This window comes from Marmota monax, unplaced genomic scaffold, assembly GCF_021218885.2.
Source record: "Marmota monax isolate L192 unplaced genomic scaffold, Marmota_monax_Labrador192_F-V1.1 WCK01_AAM20220418_F8-fsc00157, whole genome shotgun sequence".
Taxonomy (NCBI): Eukaryota; Metazoa; Chordata; class Mammalia; order Rodentia; family Sciuridae; genus Marmota; species Marmota monax.
In genome coordinates this window covers 3,196,573-3,221,340 of record NW_026694573.1, presented here as the reverse complement: position 1 = coordinate 3,221,340, position 24,768 = coordinate 3,196,573, and the positions used below count along the sequence as shown (strand labels likewise).

General features: G+C 43.8%; 1 protein-coding gene across 2 annotated transcripts; it reads right to left on the bottom strand.

Annotated features, from left to right (window-relative positions):
• Positions 1-459: 459 nt before the first annotated feature.
• On the bottom strand, positions 460-24,158 carry LOC124077008 (glutathione S-transferase theta-3). 2 transcript variants are annotated; one of them, XM_058571774.1, is made up of 10 exons: positions 23,947-24,158; positions 21,985-22,072; positions 20,008-20,158; positions 10,052-10,228; positions 9,679-9,869; positions 7,443-7,576; positions 5,761-5,848; positions 3,412-3,562; positions 2,650-2,826; positions 460-2,345 (listed from the first exon to the last, which is right to left on the bottom strand). In XM_058571774.1, exons 1-10 carry the CDS (start codon positions 24,056-24,058, stop codon positions 2,151-2,153), a joined length of 1,464 nt encoding a protein of 487 aa, XP_058427757.1. In that variant the 5' UTR covers positions 24,059-24,158; the 3' UTR covers positions 460-2,150. The 2 variants fall into 2 exon arrangements, with proteins under 2 accessions (XP_058427757.1, XP_046277119.1); XM_046421163.2 differs by lacking the exons at positions 9,679-9,869; positions 10,052-10,228; positions 20,008-20,158; positions 21,985-22,072; positions 23,947-24,158 and adding an exon at positions 7,953-8,077.
• Between the last annotated feature and the right edge of the window lie 610 nt (positions 24,159-24,768).

Genomic DNA, 24,768 nt, shown 5'->3' with positions numbered 1-24,768 from the left:
TCTCCTGCCCTCTTCCCCTTCTCCTTCCTGCGTGGGTGACTAGGCCCGGGAATGCTGGTGGGAGGGCCAAAAAGTGGGAAACAGTTGGGCTGAAGGGAGAAGGGCAGGATGAAGCAGCCAAGGACACATTAATTAATAACCTGTGGCTCCCTATAGGGAGGGGCAATTCCTGGGACAGGTTACACTGGCAACAGGCTGGAGGCAGGGGCAAGTTCTTGATAAGGGCAGAGGGAGAGCTCTGAAGGAATTAACATTCAGTCCTTCAGGGGACTGTGAGTCCAACTTCCCGGACTCACTCAAAATTGGCCTCCTTGATCTGGCGTGACTTGATTTACCTATCTATGCTGACTGCATGTCTAATTCTGGCTTCACTAATGTGCAGGTCTGAATACTCCCAATACAAACAGGTCTGTAGGGGCCTTTAGAGGTTCACTCGACCCTAATAACCATTGCCACACACAGGTTTAACTTTTGTTTTTATTTTTAAACGATTTGCCACCATTTCATAGTCAAAGAATTCACCTTCAATATGGGAATTTGCCCTTCTCTCAGTTTGGAATCCCGGTAACTGAAAGGAAAGTGAGCAAGCAAGAGGCAGGAGAGCGAGAAATGAAGGACAGAGACGAGGTAGATATCCACACAAAGGTTTATTTGTCAAGGCTGACAAATAAAGGCCATCCCTCTATAGAGTGGAGAGAGGCACCCGAGATAGTTGGGTGTTCAGCTTTTGTGGGGTAGGGGTTTGGATTGTAGTTATGGCCCTAAGGGATAGACTCAGGTGCCTGCATCAGAGCTAGGTGGGTGGGGAATAGCATGGCTTAGGTCAATGGCACCAAGAGCAGTTCCAGAGTCAAGGGATGGTGTCCTTCTGGGATTGGCTTAGAGTTATGGTATAACGTGGTAGGTCAATAATGGGGGTAGGGGGAGTTTGGGTAAGAGGAAATACAGGAAAGCGAAACTTATTAGATGGTGGTTAATATTTAAGATGGCTGCTCAGATGTTAAATCAAGACCCTGTAGTGGCAAGTGCAGGTGCATTTGAGACTGTGAAAGACCCTTGGGCAAGGGCATCTCCTCCTTTGTTGCCTCTTGTGCGAGTGGTGGCAAAAGTTGTTTAAAACAAGACAATCTGTTCAATCACACATAAGAAATTCTAAGAGTGCATATCAAAGTGGTCTTCGTAGGAAGACATGTGGGCTAAGAGATTGTCATTACCCTGCTAATTCTGTTAGCAGTTTATTTATACAATGACTCAGCTATCAGAGGGTCTGTGTTATAAGAACAAGCAGGCTGTGATGCAGACTTAAACCATGGTAAGTTTGGGAGCTAGAGTTGGGCATAGAGAAGATAGTGGTTGGGATCAGGAATAGGTATGGGGAACAAGGCTATTGGGGCCAGAAACAGGGCTTTCCTAACGAGGGACTGCCCTCTCTGCAAAGAGGTTCATGAAACAGCCTTGTACCCTGCCTGTCTCCTACAGAGGGAGAGAGACTTAGTAGACCAAGGCCATTCCAGATCAGACTTCTGCACAGGGTCACCCGACATCTATGACATGTGCTAAGCCCAGGGGCCATGGAGCTTGCTCTCTGCCAGGACTGAAGGAGGGAAACATTGGAGCTGAGGATCCCATAAAGTCAGCTGTTCTTCCCTGGGGATGGAGAGGTGAGGGATGTCTCCCTGGAGAAGCAACATGGTGCCAAATGCCAAAGAACAAGAGTAGTATCTGGCAGAGAAGGTGAGGAGGGAACAGCATGAGCCAAAGATAGGAGGCCAAGGTAGGACTAGGACAGGGGTCTGAAATGAATGCAGTTAGGAGGCAGGGAGGCTTATAGGGGTAGGAGAGCAAGATCTTTAATGCCACATGCAATGACTTATACTTTAACTTCAAGGAAGTGGGGATACATGGAAAGTTTCCAAAGAAGAGGGATAAGGCCATTTATGTGTTTACTAAAGCTCTCTCCAAAGGTCAGGTAGAAGCCGAATAAAAGTGGCATGGAGACACAAAAGGAATACAAATCTGATACTTGGACAGAACTGTGAACAGACTGTGTGGACATGTCCTGCTTACAGCAAAGGAAACAAGCAGCTTCATCTCTTTATTCTGACAACCCAGCATTTCCCTTGGTAATTTTACTGGCCAGGGCCACTCACTCACTGCAACAAACCCTGCAGTGACTGCCTCAGTTTCTCCTTCAAGGCGGGGTCTGCTGGAGGAATGTCCTTGGCCTTCAGGATAACTGCATGGGCTTCCTGGAAGAGGTCCTCTCCTACTGCAGACTCCACACGCTGGCGCCATGCAGCCAACTTGGGTCGGCATTCAAAGACTTGGCAGCCAGCACTGACAGGCTATGGGGAGGAGAAAGTGGGTAGGGGGCTGTGTATAACCAAGCACAAGGCAGCATGACTGCTTTAGGGCTCTCAGATTGAATTTTCCCTCCTCCACTGTGTGTGAGAAATTGGGGGTCCCCCTCCCAGGGCACACTGGGAAGTCCCCCAACATCCCTGCAGTGAGGGCTTATGAAGATTCATTTTACAAATGAGGAGATTGATGCTTAGAGGGTGAAGTGATTCCTCCAGGGTAGGAAATATAAGTGGAGACATTAGCTCCCCACAGGAATTCTCACTATTCACCCTACCCCATGGAACTCACATGCATCAGCTCTGTGATGGCCACCAAGTCAGCCACAGAGATATGGGACCCAGTAAGGAAGGCCTGGTTTTGCAGGAACTTGTCCTCAAGCAGCTGCAGGCATCTATCCAGCTCAGCCAAAGTGGCTGCCAGTGTCTCAGGAGGCACTGGCTGGCCCAGGAACATAGGGAACAACATCTGGGTGGGCCCGCAGACAGAGAGAAGGTCAGGCTTCACTTAATGCCCATCCTTTTTCCTGCCCTTATCCCATTCAATACCAGTCCCACAGTTTATTTTTTTTCCTCCCCAAGATGTTCCTCCATAAAGCTTTACATGGCTCCTCAACACAGAGCCCTCCCCAGTGCAACAGTCATCTGACCAAATCCCCCCCACCTCTAACTCCAGAATTCTCAAGTAATACGTATGAACACCCTGGGACGTAGTTAGTCCATGTTCATCAACACTGTGACTGGCAGTCTCTGGTATTCCAAAATTTGGTGTTCTAAGGTCTTGTATGTGAATGAAAGTTTTTATTTATTTTCACATTTTTATTGATGCATTATAAATATACATAATTGTGGAATTCATTGTTACATGTTCATTCATACACAAGATATAATAATTTGTCCGATATCTTTCCCCATTATTTCCCCTTTCCCCCCTCTTCTTGCTCCCTGATCCTTTTCGTTTACTCTGCTGATCTCTCTTCAATTGTGAGTGGAGATTCTAAATAGCACCATCACCTAAACATTCTGAGAGGTGTCCTTGTCTCCCATGACTCACCTTCTGCCACATGGCCCTGGTGCAGCAACTCCGCAGGGTGGTGTGTTGCCAGGACAGGTACTCATCCACCCGGGCTCTGGCCTGCAGGTCTTGGGGGTACCAGTGATCGGGGGCCTTGTACTTGCGACTCAGATACAAGAGGATGGCCACACTATGGGAATATGGCAGGGGTAGAGGACATGCCTTGGTCACTCTTCAGCCATTTGGTGGGGCATTTTCACTATCCACATTATGCAGAGCAGGAACGAGAGGCTTAGAGAGGTCAAGTGACTGCCCAGGGTCACACAGCTCTACACTGGGCCATCTCATCATCTGAACAAAGGATGCCAAATGAGAAATAAAATGCCATGGATTTCGGAAGGAGCCAGGGACTCAGAGAAGACTTCCAGGAGGAAAGGGTACCCAGTGAGTCTTGAGGGATTAGAGCAACTTGAATACTATTCCCCACCATATCCAAAGGATGGACAGAGCCACCAAGGGTACCGCCCCTCCCGATTCTCCTGAGACTGGGAGAATTCTCCTAAGTGACATGAGGACATTACTTGCCACCCGGTCTCACCCTTTCCCTACCTGCTCAAAGTTTTTAGCCCCTTCATCCAGGAAACTCTTCCTCACCTCCTCTCATCGGTTTCCCTACTGGGTCTGGTGTGTGCAACCTGACCCCCAGAGCTCATTGTGCCTCCCTGGGTGTTGGACTGTGCCTGAACCCCAGGCTCTGCAGCCAAGTGGCTGTGAGCATGAATCTGGCTTCAACAAGAAGATACTCTGTGACCTTGGTAAAGGATACCACCACCATTCAGTCACCAACCCTTTGGGCTGACCTTGGCTTCCCATCTTTCCCACTCATGTCCAGCCTTTCTAGAGATCATGCAGTTATTTGACTCTGAAGAGAACTTAGAGTCAATCATTCCCCATGGTGTACCACCACCATGTTGACCTGGGGCCTAGCACCTTATTCCTGTATTTCCTTGGTAGACTTCTCACCCCAGGCAGGGAGATCATTTCACATATAAGAGGAAACATAGCTCTCCTCTGTAGGGAGTGGTGATGTGAATTAAGATGTCAGATTACCTCATGGTTGTGGTGCACTTGCACTGGGATTCCCCTGTACAGGGTTAACATTCCTCTGTGCAAAAGTACAGAGTTACCACCTGTAAGCCCAGTGGCTCAGGAGGCTTAGGCAGGAGGAAGCAAGTTCAAATCTAGCCTCAGCAAAAGCGAGATACTAAGCAACTCAGTGAGACCTTGTCTCTAAATAAAATATGAAATAGGGCTGGGGATGTGGCTCAGTGGTCAAATGCCCCTGAGTTCAATCCCCAGTACCGAAAAAAAAAAAAGTGAAGCCAGCTCTAGGTCACTGTTCTCAGTCAGAGTTCAGAGTTCAGTTTTCCACCTGATCCCGCTTTTCTGTCTAAATGTTGTGTGTTTTTCTTAATCTCTCAACCAAAGTCCCTCACCAGTTTCTAAATAAACAGAGCAGGTCGTGGCACACCCCTGCTCAAACCCTCCAATGGTCCCATTCACCTATGGGAAAAGCCCAGGTTTTCCCTCCCCTTCCCTCCCCTTTCCTGCTCTGCCCTTCTCAACACAGCCATATCAAATCCCTGCTGTTTAGCCTGCACCCCAAGCAAGGTCCCACCTAATGACTTTCTCCCTTGCTCTTCCCTCCAACCAGAACACTCTCTATACCTTGCATCTGAGGCAACAAGTTCCTGCTCAAATGCCACCCCCTCAGCAGTTCTTCCCTTGACCACCCACTCAAAACTGCACCTTCACCTATTTCCTCCACAGAACCCCCACTTGTTTATGTCATGATTGTCAGTTTCCTCTAGAATGTGAGCACCACAGGGCTTAGACATGTCCTCTGTACAAGGCCAGGGCCTGGATGGTGCCTGATGCTGATGGATGCTTGGTAAATAGCCACTGAGCTCATTGGGTGTTTCCTTAATCTCCCAGGGAAACATCACTCACCCTGAGGATATATGGAAGCAGTGATTGCTTTGAGATACCCAGTGCTGCCACTGTTCCACATTTAGCATTCTCCTTCTTTCTGAGGCATGGATTAGCAGGGAAGAGGCCTGAAAGCAGTCTTGACCTACAATCTTGTGGAAATCCCTGCCCTCTCCCATCTGTTTTCTTATCTGTATTATACAGGGGCAAACAGGTGTTCCATAAGTTCAACAGCCCCTCCTAGCCCTGGACACCTCTGTCTGCTTCTGCCCACACTATACCCTGCAGCTCCATGGGAATTTGGGACACACAAGCTGTGGTCCCAGCCATTAACAGTGAACATAGACAGGCTTGGCTGAGTGGCCCCACAGGCTTGGCCACAGGCCAGGGATCCATTACCTTTCAGCTAATGTGAAGTCCCCGTCCTTTAGGGCTGGCACCTTCCTCAGGGGGTTCACCTGACCAAAGGAATCAGTGTAGTGCTGACCTGCAGGAGAGACCAGTGAGGTAAATGTGGATAACTCCAAGTCTTCTGAAGTCTCTGGCTGCCCCCACCTCTAAATTCAGGTACCAGCTTTTGGGAGCATAGAGGAAGAGGTGAACACTGTGCTTGTCTCTGGATCATAAATCACTCCACCTTCCCTGTGCCCACACAAATGGAGCCTGGGCCAAGCAGAATTTCAACTTGGGCCCCAGGAGAGGGTGATATTCTAGAAGCATAATCCACCTGACACCTCAGCCAGCTCCATCCATGTCAGGCACTCTAGTCCCCTCTCTGAGCTCTACTTTTTCCCTTCTGATTTCTCTTCCTACCCTGGGGAAAAGGAGGGGGATCAAGCCCTTCAAACCAGGCTGGGTGACCTGTTCACAATCCCAGAGCTTCAGCCACTCTTATTCTCATCTGTCCATCCAGGAACACGGACCCCATTCAGCCACTTAGCCTTTAACAGCTCAGCACTTCTTTCTTTCCCATGCCAAACCCTCAAAACTCCCTTCTCAAGATGGGTTCCCAAGCTGGGGTTGTAGCTCAGTGGTAGAATGCTTGCCTCATATGTATGCCTGGGTTCGATCCTCAGAACCATATAAAAATAAATAAGCTAAATAAAGGTATTGTGTCCATCTACAATAAAAAATATTTTAACAAATGGGCTTCCAAGTCTGAATCACTTCCACAGACCCTATATCCAAGCCCAGGCTAATGCTGGAGGGTACATTAAGTGCCCAGTTAGTATGTATGGAGTCAGGGGGCCTCCACCAAGCCAGCCTTCAGCTGATCATAGACTTACCTATGGGCGTCTTTTTCCTTACACTGAATGGACACATTTCCCTGCCCACTCTACCTCCAGAAACTACCTGTACCCACACTATGTCCCATAGCAGTTGGCTCACGCTGGGCCAATGGGAGGGCTCAGCTGAGCAGGGGCCTTCACCTGGGCTGGTTACCTCTTGCCTCCTTTACTAGATTCTGCTGCAGCTGTTTTCCCCGGTCAGTCAGACCAGCAACACTGCTTCTAAGGTAAGAGTGCTGGCCTTCCCTACTGCCCTGCCACAGGCCTCAGAGCCCTGCCAGTGGGTGGAAACCACCAGGGACAGGAGCAAGTCATTAGCAAGGAAAAAAAAAAAAAAAAAAAAAGCCGAAGAATGGCAAGGAAGACATGAAAGTAGAAGAGAACTAGATGGGGTAGATAGGAGCAAAGAGAAGACCTCCAAGTGGGGGCCATCTCCTGCCGGAGGATGCAGAAACGTAACAGATGGGGACAACTTCATCTTGGAAACGAAGAGGTATTTCGATCTTTTTCTCCAATCCTAGAGGTGAGGATAGTCTGGCTCTTTCTCCACTTGCCTCTTCTATTCAAGGACTGCCTTCTCCCTTTTATTCTATGTTTTGAAGAATGTCTTGTATTCACTAGGCAAAGATTAGGGTTCTTAAAAATACACAATTGACAACTGACGCAAAGGCTTCCACACTGGAGAGGCTGGGCTTCCCTCTAGTTTGTACACCTGACCACGAAGCGACGCCTACAGGGAGAGGACCGCCTGCACACTCAGCCCATACTCCCCAGCCTGCCTACCCAGCCCACCTTTGAGCAGTTCCACGGTGCGCAGCTGGAAGGGGATGCCGTTCTTCTTGGCGAAGATGTAGACAGCGCGGCAGGGCTGGGACATCAGGTCCAGATAGAGTTCCAGGCCCATGGCGAGGTCGGCAGTGGGTCGGCTGGGGAAGTGGCGTGCAGATATACGGGTCTGGCGAGGAGGCCAAGGACAGGAGCCGTAACCGGAACTTTGGGCAGGAATGGCTGAACACCTACTCCACAGAGCTCAACCAACTGGGAACCTGGCCCGACCACGCCCTCCCCGCTCATTGGAGGGCTCAAGAAACTTAGGGCCAATCAGTGGCGTCCCCACTGTCTTGCCCCTCCACCCCGCTCAGAGAATCTGGGCTGAAAGATTTCTTCCCAGTTGGAGAGGGCTCAGACAGGCGGGTCTAGGTACCGACCACCTCGGGTCTCGCTGCCAGGTCAGATACCATCCCTGGACTCAAAATCCATCTTTGTCAGATGGAGCAGAGAGAGAGGTGATCATAGACTTACCTTGGACACTTCCAACATAGACCCTCAGAGAATTTAGGATGGAAAGATTGTGCTGTCTGCTGTCAGCCCAAGCCTCCTCCCTCCACCCTCCGGAAGAGGAGTGGCTTGGGGTCCAAAAAGAGAAAGAACGGATGTGCAGCAGCGCTCCCACCCGTGCCTGGGCCTAGCTCTCAGGATGGAGACTGGGGAGAATGGGGGGGGGGGGCTGTTTGCTCTCTACTGAGGCCAGCCCTACACTTTGTGAAGGAATGAGTTTATTCCTCTCCAGTCCCTAGGGTGGTCTTCATTACACTCCCGCTAATCTCTCCCCAAGAAGCTAGAGCCCTGTGCGGCCTAACCAGAGGTCAGCGGGTGTGCCTGGGATTGTACAGAACTTCCCCACCCCTTTTGCAAGGCCAAATTCCTCCAATTGCATGTTTTTGTTTTGTCTTGGTTTTGATTTTGGTACTGGGAATTGAATCTGAGTCCTCACCCATGCTAAACCATGGTTCCCTCCGCTGAGCTACATCCCCAGCCCTTTTTTCTTATTTTAAAATTTTGAGACAGGCTCTGTGCTGCCCAGACTGATTTAAACTTGAGACCAAACGGCCTCAGCCTCCTAGATAGCTGAAGTTACAGGTGTGCACTACCATGCCCAGTTCCAACTGCAGTTCTGGAGCTCCTAAGGCCTATGATTATGGCACTACCATTTCCCTTGGGAGCCTTCCAAGATGTGAAGACCCCGATCCCAAATCCAAGATTAGGAGAATGTCTCTTGGCAAGAGGATAAGTTATTGGGAAGCTTAAGAAGATCTTTGTCTTCCTGGTTCCAAATAGTCCCCATTTAAGAAACATTTATTTCTCCCTTATCTCAATCCCCCCATCAGGGACCAGGAAAGTCTTCTTAAGATATTAGTGCTGCAGCCCTCTCCAAACTGAAAGGAGCCAGTTCTCCACTCTTCTCTGCCTCTCACTGCTTGCCAATTCTTCACAAATCACCTTTGGCCCTAATTATTGCAACATCCAATCTCCCTGCTTCCTCCTTGGCTGTCCTCCAATCCAAATCCCACTGGCAACCAGAATATTATTCTAAAATGCAATGTGAGACTTTTGTTCCTGTTTACAGTTTGTAGCTAAGTGCCTAAGCATTGCATTTAAGCCCCTGAAAGCCTGTACTCAGGAATTTTCTCCTCCTGACCAATTCCTCAGGACAGATGCAGGACTGGTGATTAACAATACTACATGCCAAAGGGCCATGTCCTGGGAGACTGGCCAGTCCAACTGATGGATCAGTAAACATGCCTGTAAATAACACATGAGATGCCTACAGACCCCTATGCTGTATGACAAATCATTCTCCAGGAACTAGAAGGCTACAGGGCATTTGTGACTTCATTCTTAGCAACCATCAGGAGGAAGCCAACCCTCACTGGGAAAGGGGGTTGTCTTTCAGATAGAGACCAAGACCAGGATCAAGGACAGAGGAAGGGAATAAATTATACAGAGCTAGAAACAAAATAAGTCTGAACCTAGGTTTATTCTCTAAACTTAAAAAATAAAATGCAGTGATTAAAGGTCTGGGTTTGTGTCCTTATCATGACTGTGATGGAGCCTTGGCAGTGGGATCAGGGCAAGTAACTCTTGCTCTCTGGGCTTGCTTTCCACAGCACACTGGAAATGAAGGTGCTTTGTGAACATGTTCACAGTGCAGGGCTGGGTGGGGGGCGGGGGGGGGCTCCAAGCTCACTGGATCATGGCTAGCACTCCAGGCATCAGCTTCTGCTTTATGGTGGGGTCTGCAGGGGGAGTGTTCTTGACCTTCAGGATGACCTCATGAGCTTCCTGGAAGAGGTCCTTCCCCACTGCAGCCTCTATTCGCTGGCGCCATGCAGCCAGCTTGGGTCGGCTTTGGAAGACCTGGCAGCCAGCACCCACGGGCTGTAGGAAGAAGACAATAGAGTGAGGTAAAGCTGAGGACCTACCTCATTGTCTGGTCTGTGGACCCCAGTACTCCAGCAGGGATTTCCATGCACAAGCATAATTTCTCAGCCAGGTGTGGACAGCATAAATAGGACTTCAGCACCTCCATCTAGTGGGCCCACACTACCCATGGCACTCACATGCATGAGTTCAGTGATGGCTACCAGATCAGCCAGGGAGATGTGGGGTCCGACAATAAAGTCCTTGTTCTGGAGGAATTTGTCCTCGAGCAACTGCAGGGTCACATCCAATTCAGCCATTGTGTCTTCCAGTGTCTTGGGAGATACTTGCTCGCCCAGGAAATTAGGGAGCATCACCTGGTGAGGGGGCAGACAAAGTGGGGGGTTAGAGAACAGCCTAGCCATGGTTGTAGGAATATAAGACCCCCAACTTTGGAGTTGTTTTTTGGTTCTATGCATCTTTTTTCCATGACCTAGCTAGGCCTGCAAGGAAATTTCCAAGGGATTTCTTTTCCCAGGTATATTCTTGCTTCCCTGATCTCTGACTGGCTGAGCCCTTGGGATATCAGACAAAATTACTCAAACCTCTTTGAGAACCACTCAAATGGGGACCTGAACAATGGTTTTAATACTTTGTGGGGAGGGAACTAGCCTAAGATGTACAATCATGCATCGATTAATGGTGGGGATATGGTTTGAGAAATGCGTCATTAGGAGATTTCATCATTGTATAAACATCACAGAGTGTACTTAAACCTTATTGGCATAGGTCAGTCACTCAAAATGGCCTGTTGAAGAAATCAAGAGACATGGTAAACAAGAAATGGATGAGCTACTGCTGGTATAACACAATGAACTATTTTACAGTCATTTTTTTTGTATAAGTAGAAGGAATATATTCTAAAACAATGATAAAAAAGTATAGTAAAGTAAATACATAAACTGGTAACTTAGTCATCCATTATCATATAAAGTATTATGTATTGCGGTGCTGTTGGTATAAACATATCTACTGCATTCCCAGTCATGCTAAAGTATAGCACATGCAATTATGTGCTGTACATAATACTTGATATGATAATAAACAACCATGTTATTGGTTTGTCTATTTTCCATACTCTACTTTTTAACATTATTTTAGCGTATACTCCTTCTACTTAGAAGAAGTTTGCTGTAAAGCAGCATGCCATGTTTCACAGGTAGCAGCCTCAACCATCTCAAGTTTACTAGATCTCTTGGCTGCATCAAAAGCACAAGACAGACCTAGCTGGTGCTTTTCAGTCTTGTTGGAGGCCACCTCTTCAGAGGCTGCAGTGCACAGGTGGCTGAGACAGAAGAATCCATCATCAGTGAGCTGTGTTAGCCAGGGGGAATATTTCTGCACCACAGATCACCTGCAGAGAATCCACAACCCCAGGGCCTGTGCTTGCAGAGAGCCACTAGGCTCTACCTTACCATGAAAAAGATCCTGTAAAGGGGTGTGGATACACAGTGACCCACAGCAACCAGAGGGACAGCCTAGAGTCCTGACTCCCAAACTTCTGCACACAATAGAAACAACCAACAGACATAGCATCATACCCTCTGTACCCTCTGAGCAATCAGCAGCAAGTCCCTGATAAACCAGAACACACTGGTGGGATGTCCATAGCAACTGGGGAGTGGCTCCTGTGCCCCCAGAACCATTGGAGGGATCCAAAGTCAAAGGATGATGGACATCTTCTAAATGTCTGAAATCCTAATGAAATTCAAACCAAGGTTCAACAAGAATTTTCTTTGCCTTGACATGGTTTACTGTAAATAACTCTAATGCCAAATTTGAGCATATATATCACTCTTTATCTTGATTGATAATTGTTACCCTAATAGCCAACATTGTACCTTCAACCCATTTCAGTGTGTTTCTCCTTATGGTTTAAAACATTAATTGGAATCATTCTCTATTTCTTTATTTTCCTAGTTCAAATTTATACTTCCTTCTCTTGCTCACTATTCTCCCTCTTCTTACCATCTGTTGCTACCTAAAATACCCCCATCCACCTCTTTCTCCTTTGTTTTTAATATTTATTTTAATCTTTGTTTTTATTATGATTTTCTATCTTTTCTTTCCTCCCCTCTTTTTTTCTTTCTTGCCTAATCTTTCTTCTTCCCCCTTTCAGCCTTCATATAATGTTATAGAAATTTTATTATACTTAATAACTAGACATAACTAATTTTTCAACTTGCTCCAGAACTTTCCTCAAGTTTATACCTGGATTAGAGGAACTGTGGAGAACACTATCAACAAGTTTTTTTTTTTTTTAATTTTCATAGGTTATATAATATGTGCTTTGGCTCTAAAGTGATTGAGGTAAGTAGGATTCAGTGACTTCTCTCAAAGTGGTGCTGGTACTGAGATCAGCAGAGGCCACACATTGAGTTAAAGTATCAATACTTGGATAGTCACCCAAACCAGGGTTTCTAAGAGAGAGAAGTTCACAAAATAATCTGTGGCTAAAAGAAGAGGTAAGAATAGAAAATATAGGAAGTGAATCATTCCAATGAAGAGATAGAAATCCTAAAAAATAATCAAACAGAAATCCCAAAAATGAAAGGCTCAATAAACCAAATTAAAAATTCAACAGAAAGATTAGACCACTTTGAAGACAGATTTTTCAGGCCTTGAAGAGAAAGCACATAATCTTGAAAATAAAGCTGACCACAAAGAAAAGATCATGACCAGAATATTAAAAAAAATCTGGCATAACATCAAGAGACCAAATTTAAGAATCATTAGGGTACAAGAGGCTCTGAAATACAAACGAAAGATATGCACAATATTTTCAATGATAAAATATATATTTTCCAAATCTTAGTCATGAGATGGAAATTCAAGACATATAAAACTCCAAAAAGACATATCATAATAGATCTACTTTAAGAAACATTATAATAAAAATTCCTAATATACAGAATAAAGACAGAATTTTAAAAGCTGCAAGAGAAAAATTACTGATCATATGTACAAGTAAACCAGTTTGAATTTCAACTGATTTCTCAACCCAGACCCTAGAAGCCAGGAGGGCTTGGAATATATCAAGCTTTGAAAGAAAATGGGTGCCAGCCAAGATTACTATGCCTGGCAAAATTATCCTTTAGAATTAAATATGAAATAGAAACCTTCCAGGATAAACAGAAACTAAAAGAATTCATAACCACAAAGGCTGACCAACAAAACAAACTCAATATTTCATGAAAAATAAAAATGAAAACCAATATAGGGACGAATTAACTGGAATAATACTCAATTAAAGGAGAATCAAGGCATCTGAATACCTTTAATTTATTTAATATCAATTGTTTAGAGCTCTGCCATTTCATCAGTGCCTGTTAATATTAATATTTATGTGTACCAGGAGTGTAGTTGATATGTTTTATTTGCAGTAATCCAATCTCCAAAGATTTCCTTTTGAAGACACTTTTCTCCCTCGTTAATTTTTACATTCCTATTGTACTAAATATTAAGTGTTCTTGGACAATTTTAGTGCTCATGTGTTTTAGGGACAAAAGTGAAATGACTTTATCATTAAACCAGAATGTTTGTTTTTAACTCATAGATCAAATGTGCCTTAATCATTTTTTTCATTTATATTTCAAACATTTAGTAGGCTTGCCATTTTAATATACGTGATTGGAGATCTGCTTATTTGTAAATAGCCTTTTGCTCATTTGGAAAAATAAACCAGTGGAAATTTTTTTTTTTAAGTAGAATCAAGCTGCACATGGTGGTGCACACCTGTAATCCCAGGGGCTCCGGAGGCTGAGGCAGGAAGAGCTCAAGTTCAAAGCCAGCCTCAGCAATTTAGGTCCTAAACAACTCAGTGAGACCCTGTCTCTAAATAAAAATATAAAAAGAGCTAGGGATGTGGCTCAGTGGTTGAGTGCCCCTGAGTTCAATCTAAAATACCAAAACAAAAAAAAAAAAGTAGAATCAAGTCTGAATTAAACATTAAAAATAGGGGCTGGGGTTGTGGCTCAGCAGTAGGGTACTTACCTGGCACGTGTGAGGCCCTGGGTTCGATCCTCAGCACCACATAAAAATAAATAAAATAAAGATATTGTGTCCAACTACAACTAAAAAATATTTGAAAGAAAATAAAAAAACCCATTAGAAATAAATCAAAATGGCAGGAGATAAAAATCACCTCTCTATAATAACATTGAATGTACCTGATCAAAACTTTTCAATTAAAAGATATAGATTGGCAGATTGGGTAAAAAAAAAAGACCAAGCCAGGCACAGTGGTGCACACCTACAAGCTCAGTGACTAGAGAGGCTGACTCAGGAGGATTGAAAGTTTGAGGCCAGCCTCAGCAATTTAGTGAGGCCCTAAGCAACTTAGTGAGATCCTGTCTCCAAAAAACAAGGCGCGGGTGGGGGAGTGTGTGTGTGTGTGTGTGTGTGTGTGTGTGTGGAGAGACTAGGGTTGTGGCTCAGTGGTTAAGTACCTCAGTCTCAATAAATAAATAAATAAATAAATACGTACATATATACATACATAAATACATACATACAAAAAACAAGACCCAACAATATATTGTTTTCAAGAAACACAACTTAGAGACAAAGACATCTTCAAATTGAAGGTGAAAGGATGGGAAAAGCTATACCATGCAAATGGTACTTGTAAAGAAAAGGGGTAGTTATTCTCATATCAGACAAAGTGGACTTCAAGCCAAAATTAATCAGAAGAGATAATGAAGGTGACTTCACAGTGGTTAAGGGAATCATCAAAAAACAAGACATGGGCTGTAGCTGAAGCTCAGTGGTAAAGTGTTTGCCTTGCATGTGTGAGGTACTGGGTTTGATCCTCAGCATCACATAAAAATAAACAAAGATACTGTGTGTCCATCTACAACTAAAAAATATATTTTTTAAAAAAACAAGACATAATGATTATGAATATGTATGCACCAAAACAATGGTGCATCTACATACTAAAAACAAATGCTTCTAAATAGTAATAATCAAATATGATTATATGATAATATAATGATATCATATAACCATATGAGAATACTGGGTGACTTCAACACACCTCTCTTACCACTAAATAGATCATCCAGACATAAACTAAATAAACATTCTTCAGAACTAAAAAATACTATCAATCAAATGGAACCTCACAGACATCTATAGAATATTTCATCCACCAATGACTCAATTTACTTTCTTCTCAGCAGCACATGGAACATTTTCTAAAATGGATCATATTTTAGGTCACAAAGCAAATCTTAGCAAATACAAAAAAACAGAGATTCCTTGCATCCTATCAGATCATAATGGAATGAAATTAGAAGTCAGTGACAAAATAAAAAACAGAAACCACTCTAACATCTGCAGATTAAATAATACATTTTTGAATGATTAATGGGTAGCAGAAGAAATCAGGGGATAAATTAAGAAATACTTAATTTCTTTTTTATTTTATTTTATTTTTTTTAATTTTTTATTGTTGGTTGTTCAAAACATTACAAATTTCTTGATATATCATATTTCACACTTTGATTCAAGTGGGTTATGAACTCCCATTTTTACCCCATATACAGATTGCAGAATTACATCAGTTACACATCCATTGATTTACATATTGCCATACTAGTGTCTGTTGTGTTCTGCTGCCTTTCCTATCCTCTACTATCCCCCCTCCCCTCCCCTAGAAATACTTAATTTCAACACCAAAATCAGTAGAAGACAGGAAATAATTAAAATCAGAACCACAATTAATGAAATTAAGAATAAAAAAATAAAGGATTAATGAAGAGTTAGTATTTTGAAAGGATAAACAAAATTGATACACCCTTAGCCAAATTAACCAAAAGAAAGAGAAAGAAGACTGAAATGAACAAAATTCGAGGTAAAAAAAAATCACTATTTTGAAAATTTACACTCAAAAAGGCTAGAAAATCTTGAAGATATTGAGAAATTCCTAGACAAAAAATATGAGCTACCCAAAATGAACCATGAAGATATAGAAAACTTAAACAGATCAATATCAAGTAATGAAATGGAAGCAACTATCAAAAATCTTCCAACAAAGTAAAATCTAGGATCACATGGATTCTCAGCCAAGTGTTCCCAGTCCATCAAAGAATATAATATACTAATATCAATCTTCCCCAAATCATTCCATGAAATAGAAACGGAAGGAACACTTCCAATTCATTCAACAAAGCCAATATCACCTTGATACCAACACCAGATAAAGACCCATCAAGGAAAGAGAACTTTAGGGCAACATCCTTGATAAAAATAGATGCAAAAATTCATAAAATATTAGCAAACCATAAACAAAAACACATTTAAAAGATAGTGCATCATGATCAAGTGGGTTTCATCCCAGGGATGCAAGATTTGTTCAACATATAAAAATCAATAAATTTAGTTTACCCATAGAGTTCATAATAAGAATAACATGATTATCTCAATGGATGCAGAAAAAGCAGTTGACAAAGTACAGCACCCATTCATGTTTAAAGCACTAGAGGAAATAGGAACAGAAGGAACTTACCTCAACACTGTAAAGGATATATATGACAAACCCAAGGCCAACATAATAGTGAACTGAGAAAAAGTGAAAGCATTTCCTAAAAATTGAAAAGCAATGAAAGAAAGCATTTCTAAAAACTGTAACAAGACAAAGATGCCCACTCTCACCATTCCTTTTCAGCATAGTCCTTGAAACTCTAGCCAGAAAAATCAGGCAAAAAAAAAAAGGAAATTAAAGGAATATAAATAGGAAAAGAAAATGTCAGGGCTAGGGTTGTGGCTCAGTAGTAGAGTGCTCAATCCTCAGCACCACATAAAAATAAAATAAAGGTATTGTGTCCAACTACAACTAAAAACATTTTTTAAAAAAAGCTCAAATTATTTCTTTTTAAAATTATTTCTATTTATTTCCACATGATCCTATATTGAGAAGACCAAAAATTCTCTACCAGAGGACTTCTAGACCCAATAAACAAATTTAGCAAAGTAATAATTTGCCATAAAAATCAATGTCTCCCAGCACTGGGTTTGATCCTCAGCACCACATAAAAAAATATTTTTAAAAATGAATCTGCTAAAAATGAAATTAGAAAAACTATTCCATTCACAATAACCTCAAAAAAAAAAACAAAAACAAAAACAAAAGACTTGGAATTAATCTAACAAAGAGGTGAAGGACCTCTACAATGAAAACTATAGAACACCAAAGAAAGAAACTGAAGAAGACGGTAGAAGATAGGAAAACCTCCCATGTTCTTGGATAGGCAGACTTAATATTGTACAAATGGCCATGCTATCAAAATCTGTTTTACAGATTCAATGTAATCCCTACCAAAATACCAATGACATTCTCCACAGAACTAGAAAAAGCCGTTCTAAAATTCATTTGGAAAAATAAGAGGCCTAGAATAGCCAAAGGAATTCTGAAATTCTGAGCAAAAGAGAGCAATCCTGAAGTCATCACAACACTGGGACTCAAATTATACTACAGAGCTAGAGTAACAAAAAACAGCATGGTACTGGCACCAAAACAGACACAGAGACAAACCCACATAAATACAGGTATCTGATACTAGACAAAGGTGCCAAAAACAAAAAAGAATACAAATAATAATAAATTCTGTTGAGGATGTGGAGAAAGTGAACACTTTTACACTGTTGGTGGCATTGCGAATTAGTACAACCACTGTGGAAATCAGTATGGAGATTCTTCAAAAGACTAGGTATGGAATCATCATACAACCCAGCTATACCACTCATTAGTATTTATCCTAAAGAATTAAAGTCATCATACTACAATGATACATACATACCCAGCGCAATCCACAATAGCCAAACTATGGAACCAGCCTAGATATCCATCAGTGGATGAATGCATAAAGAAAATGTGGTATACATACACAATGGAGTTTTATTCAGTAGAAAAATAAAATTGTGTCATTTGCAGGAAAATCTATGAAACTAGACCATTCATTATGTTAAACAAAATAAACCAATCTGGGGGGGCAGTGCTGGGGTTGTGGCTCAGCAGTAGAACACTCGCCTCGCACGTGCAAGACCCTGGGTTCAATCCTCAGCACTACATTAAAAAAAAAACTAGATATGAAAAAGGAAAAGAAAGGTGGGGAGTGGATCTCTTGAAAATCAAAGGGAGATCAGTAGCGGAAGGAATCAGGGATCAGAGGGAGTGGGAAAGGGCTGGGGAATGATATTGGCCAAATTATAATGTAATATTGTGTGCACACACAAATATATAACAACAGATTCTATCATTATGTACAACTATAATGCATCAACAAAAATGTGGAAAGTGTGTAGGGGAGAAGAATGTTGGAGCTGGGGCTGTGACTCAATGGCAGAGTGTTTGCCTAGCACATGTGAGGCACTGGGTTCGATCCTTAGCACTACATTAAAAAAATAAACAAATATAATAAAGGCAGTCTGTCTCTATCCATAACTACAATTTTTTTTTAAAAAAGAATGTCTTGTGATATAACCGGTTACAAGCATGTATTAATGAAAGCTCTTTTTACATGAACTTCCTCATCTGCATTTTGTTGGAGTTTGACATAAGTGACTCCATTTTGGTATCAGCAACTTTCACAGGGTGTATTTCAAAGTATATAGTTTACTGTACATAGTTTAAGTAGATCTACATTGTTGTGGAGCCATCTCCAGAACTCTTTTTTAAAATATTTATTGTTTAGTTGTAGGTGGACATAATACCTTATTTTACTTATATGTGGTACTGAGGATTGAACCCAGTGCCTCACGCATGCTAGACAAGCACTCTACTTCTGAGTCACAATCCCAGCCCCTCCAGAGCTCTTTTTATCTTGCAAAAATTCATCTCTGTTCCTATTAATCATAACTCCTCATTCACCTCTTCCCCAAGCCCCTGGAAATCACCTATCACTCTTATCTTCTGTGCTTAGATTCCAGAGCCCTGCTGAAGTGAACCAGTGTCACAGTCCCACCTTCAAAATATAGTGTTTCTTCATTTATGATAGGGGTAGGTCCCAATAAACCCATCATTAATTTGAAAACATCATAAGTCCAAAAAGCATTTAATATAGCTAATGTACTAAACATTATAGCTTAGTAACACTGTTACTAAGTACACCAGAGCTATGGCCTGCTTCTGCTGCCTAACATCAGGGAGCATATCATATGGCATATCAGTAGCCAGAAAAAAAGATAAAAATTCAAAGTATGGTCTTTACTGAATGGACCATCCTAAAGTTGAAAAATTATAAAATGAACCACTGTAAGTTGGGGACTATCTGTATTTGAAACAAGAGACAAACTGAAACTACCTGAAGCCACAACCCAACCCACCTCCTTATTAGCTGGAAGATAAGCCTTGTGCCCTGGATACCTGACGAAAGTACAATCCCTTCCTGGGAGTGTTTATTATATACTTCAATCTCTATTTTTATTTTATATATAATATTTGGCATTCAATAGTATCTTATGAAACATATAAAGAAGCAGGAATTTGTGATCCATAATCAAGAGGGGGGAAAAAAATCAGTGGACTGAGGTGTTGAAATTAGCTGACTTTTTTCTTTCTTCCTTTCTTTTTTTGTACCAGGGATTGAACCCAGGGGCACTTAACCACTGAGTCACATACACAGCCTTTTTTTATATTTTATTTTGAGACAGGTTCTTGTTAAGTGTCTTAGGGTATCACTAAATTGCTGAGGCTGGCTTTGAACTCACGATCCCCCTGCCTTAGCCTCCTGAGCACCTAGTATTACAGGCATGCACCACAGTACCTGGTAAAGAGTTTTAAGTAACAATGATAATATGTTAAAAAAGTAAAAAAGATTAATGAAGCCTGGGTGAACAGATGGTAAATTTAGCAGAGAAATGGAAACTAAAAAAAAAAAATAGCCAAATAAAATTTCTAGAAATGAATCTACATATCCTAAATAAAGTATACCATTATGGGCTTAACAGCTATCTGAGTAAAACAGAAGAAATAATTAGTGAAGTGAAAACAGGACTGTAGGAAATACCCTAACTGAAGTGAATTGGATGTTGCCCAAATCCCTTTGGGATAAGGTCCTAACTATCCCCCCATCCCCCAACCTTCCAGCCTCACCTTATGCCACAGGGCCCGTAGGCAATTTCTCCGCAGAGTTGTGTGCTGCCATGCCAGATACTCATCCACACGGGCGCGGGTCTGCAGGTCCTGAGGGTACCAGTGGTCAGGGACCTTGTACTTGTGTGTCAGATAGAGCAGGATCGCCACACTGTGGGCATGGGGGGGTATATAAATGGGTGGGGGAAGTGCACTATGTTAGGGACTTAATACCCAGTACCTTCTTTGATCTTCCTGACAATCTGTTAAGCCTTATTTTCCAGAGAAGGAAGGCAGGCTTAGAAAGGTGAAGACTTGCCTCAGGGCATACAGCTCTTATTGGCAAAGCTGGGAGTCTTTCTGGGGCTAATACCCAACTTTTTCCTACCACCAGGGAAAATCTCACAACAGAGTATCCCTTTAAGGGTTCAGAGACAGTTTTTGATCAGAGGATCAGAGAGAGTTTCCTAGAGGGGGTGGCATCTAAATGAGCCTTGAGGAAACTCAGTCCTTTCTGGTTTGTGTATACTCTCATTCATTGTCATTCAGACCAGCCTCAGATTACCTGATCGTTCAAAAAGAACATCGTCATCCCTCTATTCTCTATGTCATTCTTTCTGTTAAGAATCAGCTTCTATCTAAACCAACCACCGTGGCTCAGCCCCTTAAAACCTTACTCAGGATGGCCATTATGGCGCATGCCTATAATCACAGTGGATCAGGAGGCTGAGGCAGGAGGATCATAAGTTCAAAGCTAGCTCAGTAACTAAGCAAGGCCCTAAGCAACTTAGCAAGACCTGTCTCAAAAAATAAAAAGGGTTGGAGATGTGGCTCAATGGTTAAGTGCCCCTGGGTTCAATCCCTGGTACCAAAATAAAAAACAAAACCTTACTCAGGAAACATTGGGTGCTCAGAATCCTAGAACAACAGAACAGGCATGGCCTCTAGTTTTTTTCTCCAACCCTGGTTTATGAGGGCTGTCATGGCATGGGGATGGGGATGATCCTTAAAGGACATTGAGAATGTATTCACTGGGGCTATAGGAAAGTTTTCAGGAACTTGGTGTAACCCAATGATTGGGTATCACAACCCAAAAGTAAGAAAATCTCTGTATCTGCCACTGGCTCATGTTCCCTATTAAGATTCCTGCATCCACACCCAAGCTTACTGCCTCAGTTTTTCTGAGCAAGATTCTTTGGTGCTTCTTCTGCTCCCAGATAATTGTTCAAGGCACCTCTGAGTGGGTCCCTATTAGTATGGACCTCTCCAGGGTGAAAGAAGAGAAATGGAGAAGTTGCTCTCTGCTCCTGGCTGGTACACAAGGGTGTTCAACTCTGAGCTGACACAAGGACTCAGGATACTAGGGGGCAGCAGAAAGGAAAGAATGGTGCTGGGAGAAAGCCAGAGGAATTCACTGGGGTGCATGCATCTCAAAATTTCAGAGATTCTGAAATCTCAAAATTCTAGGTTCTCCTTGCTTTGGAAAAAGTGACTCATGTGACAAAAGGGCAGAACTGGGAAAAGGCTTGGCATTTCCTAAAGAGGGAGATTTCAACTTCTTGGGATTTGCTGTGATATAAAACATCCACATGTATAGAGGGTCTCCCAGAAGGGAGACCTATAGGGAAGCTACAGTGGCTCCAGAGATGGAGACACTGGGTAATCCAGATACCACCAGGCCATCCTGATCTAAGATTGCCAGAGGGATGCCCCCATAGTGGGTGAAATGTCATCCACTCCTGCTCCAAATCTCTGTCCCAGGGATACTCTTGTCAACAAATAAGAGACAGGAACAGAAGTAAAGTAGGTACCTGGTTTTCCAACTGGAAAAGAAGACAGGTAGGGAGGGGTCTGGCTTCCAATCCCAACTCTCTGTGGGATATGGGGGCAAAGGAACCCTTCATCTCTAAGTTCTTTAGTTTCCTTGTCTATAACTATCTATGGGTTAGGACAGGATGTTCTGCTAAGGCCTGGCAGAAGCCCCAGGTTCCCAATTACCTCTCAGTCAAGATGAAGTCCCCATCCTTCAAGGCTGGTACCTTCTTCAGTGGGTTCACCTGGACAAAGGCATCACTGAGGTGCTGGCCTGTGGAGAGCCCATTATGACAGGGGTGGGAAGAGAAGGCTGAGCCTTCCATGTAGACTGGGCCCACTCCCTATGATGCTCAGGCCCAATTTCATGGTTCTTCTCCCCACTGGTCTGCTTTCCTGAATGGGACAAACTGGTGGGGGGCTTCAGTGGAAGGAGGGGGGTGGTTGTTCCAGCAGCTGGAACAAAATATACCTTGACATCCTTTGACAAGTCCTCACGGGCACTACCCCTGTCCAACCCCTCTCCACCCCCACAACAGAGCTCAATGTGCAGGGCATGATGTTTAGGCCTCCTCTTTTCACCATTGCCAGCTTCATAAACTCATGCTTAGAGTGTCCCTAAGCTGCAAGGGCAGGTCACCTGAGTGGATCTCTAACTTCCAACAGCACCTGTACCCCATAGTCTGACGAAACACTTTAAAAAATTGGCTTTTCTCTGCTATCTATTTACTTGTTATCAACCTTTATTGCCCATCTATGTTCCCTTGCTCCCCTTGACCTAGGCTCTAGGACTACAGAGCTGGCCCTGCTTTCAGGTTCTGGTGAAGCTGGGACAATCTAATTTCCTGCCCTACCCACAACTCCTGCAAGGTACGACCCAGTGTCCCTTGAGAACCTGGTCTCTGCATTGAGCTTGTTTTAATGGTTTCTGCTCCTTCAGACACTCTCAGAAAAGCTTCTAAGATCACTTAAGTCTATTGCTGCTCTGCCCCATGGCCCTCAGTGGTTCACCATTAACCCTGGATCAAGTGGAATCTCCTCAAAGCTACATTGGATCATCTTTTCCCTCCACCCTTGAGGCTACCCTCTTTCCTTCAGACTGTTCCTCCACTAAAGGCATCCTCCCCTCCTTTTCTGGTGGAAAAGGCACCTCTCCCTCTGCACCTCTATAATTGACAGCCAACTTGACATCCCCTTGTCCACCATGCCCTTTCCTTTGCCCTATACTCTGTAAAGGCAGTCCCTGAATAAGGCAAGTGGGCAATCCCCAGAGGAGGTTGGGTAGAAGTGAAGTTTCAGGCAGAGGGACAGGCTTGAAAAGGCACAAAGGCCAAAAGAGAGGCACCTGGTGTTGGGAGAACTCAGCCAGAAAGCTGAGCCAAATAGAGTCACCCTGCTTGACCACCCAACACCACCTATATTCTGCAGCCTCCTCCTCTTAGCACCCCACCTCTGCCAGATTTGAGCCTGAGTCTGTCAGCTATCCTTGAGGATCCCCTACAGGTCTGTAAGAGAAACAATCACCCCTGCTCAGGCTGCAGGTTTCACCAAGGGGGGGGGGGGGTCCTTCTCCCAGAACACCCCATGGGGGCAGTCTCCCTTGGCAGCAGGAAAGGGAGGCAGAGGACAAGATAAGTAAGGCAAAACAGGAGGAGCAGAAGAAGGAAGGGACAAAAGGGACCTCAATACACTGTGGGACAGTGTAAAGGACAGAGCTGGAAAGACAAGTTCCCAAAGCAATGCCTCCTCTTTGTGTTGTTGTCAGTCTCAGGACTGGGGACCACAAGGGAGGGACCTAACTACATTTGGTTCCCTAACCCCTCTCCTCTCTCAACCATCTATTTTCTGGAGGTCGTCTATCTTAAGGCCCAGGTCACACCTATTTCATGGGCGCCAGGCCTTTCAACTCCTCACCCTATCATTTGGCTTCAGCAGAGCCCCTATTGTCTATTCCATGGGACAGCAGAATTTAGGGGAGTCCCAAATCTTGGATCTCCTTGCTGGTTCTCCTTTCTCACAAGATTTCCAAAGCCAGATCAGCGATGTCCCCAGGAAGTGGGTGGCATGGGAAGTGGCCCTAAGCTTTTGTGCCTCCCAGAGTGACCCTTCCCTATCTCTCAGTTCCCAAAACCCCAGACCCGGGCCCACCCTTCAGCAGCTCCACGGTGCGCAGCTGGAAGGGGATGCCGTTCTTCTTAGCGAAGATGTACACAGCGCGGCAGGGCTGGGACAGCAGGTCCAGGTAGAGCTCCAGGCCCATGGCGGCGGCGGCGATGACCAGACTTGCAAGTCCCAGACACAGCAAAAACGTTGACGATAGATATTTAACCAGTCCGTGTTGGGCGGCTCCAGCGCTGGGGCACTTTGCCTTAGCAGCTGAGCCTGGCAGGGGTGAGTGGAGCGAGAGGGTGGGGGCGTGGTTGAGGGGAGGCGTGTCCTAGAGGTTGGTGCTCCAGGAACTCAGACCAGATAGATGCGCTGGAGCCGGCGAGGGAGGCACGAGGAGGTCCCAGTTTCAGTTCTTCTGTGACCGGTTTATTTGACTTAGCATAATGTCTTCAAAGTGCATCCTGTTGTAGTGTGTTTCAGAATTTTCCTATCATCCCCGTGTCCAAGATGGGAAAACCGAGGCATTGCGTGATGATAGATCCAGAAAGTCAGTCTCCAGACTCCATTCTCTTAGAACAACACTAGCAATCCTGGTGCCAGGAAGTGGCAAAGCTTCAGGCTTGTATTCAGCATTTTGTGGTCACTTGCCTCATTTGAATTGCACGTCTTGAAATTTGATTGTGTGTTCCTGTGCTAAAGCACTTCCCTCAATCACATTCCTGAGTGTCCTAGTCCTGTTTAAGCTGCTGATACGGCTGGTTATCAGAGTTCTGTTTCCTCACATGTAGAAGCATAACACTAGAGAAGCACGAGGAGGCAAACATATAAAGCAGGGTTTATTTAAAAATACACAGGGGCTGG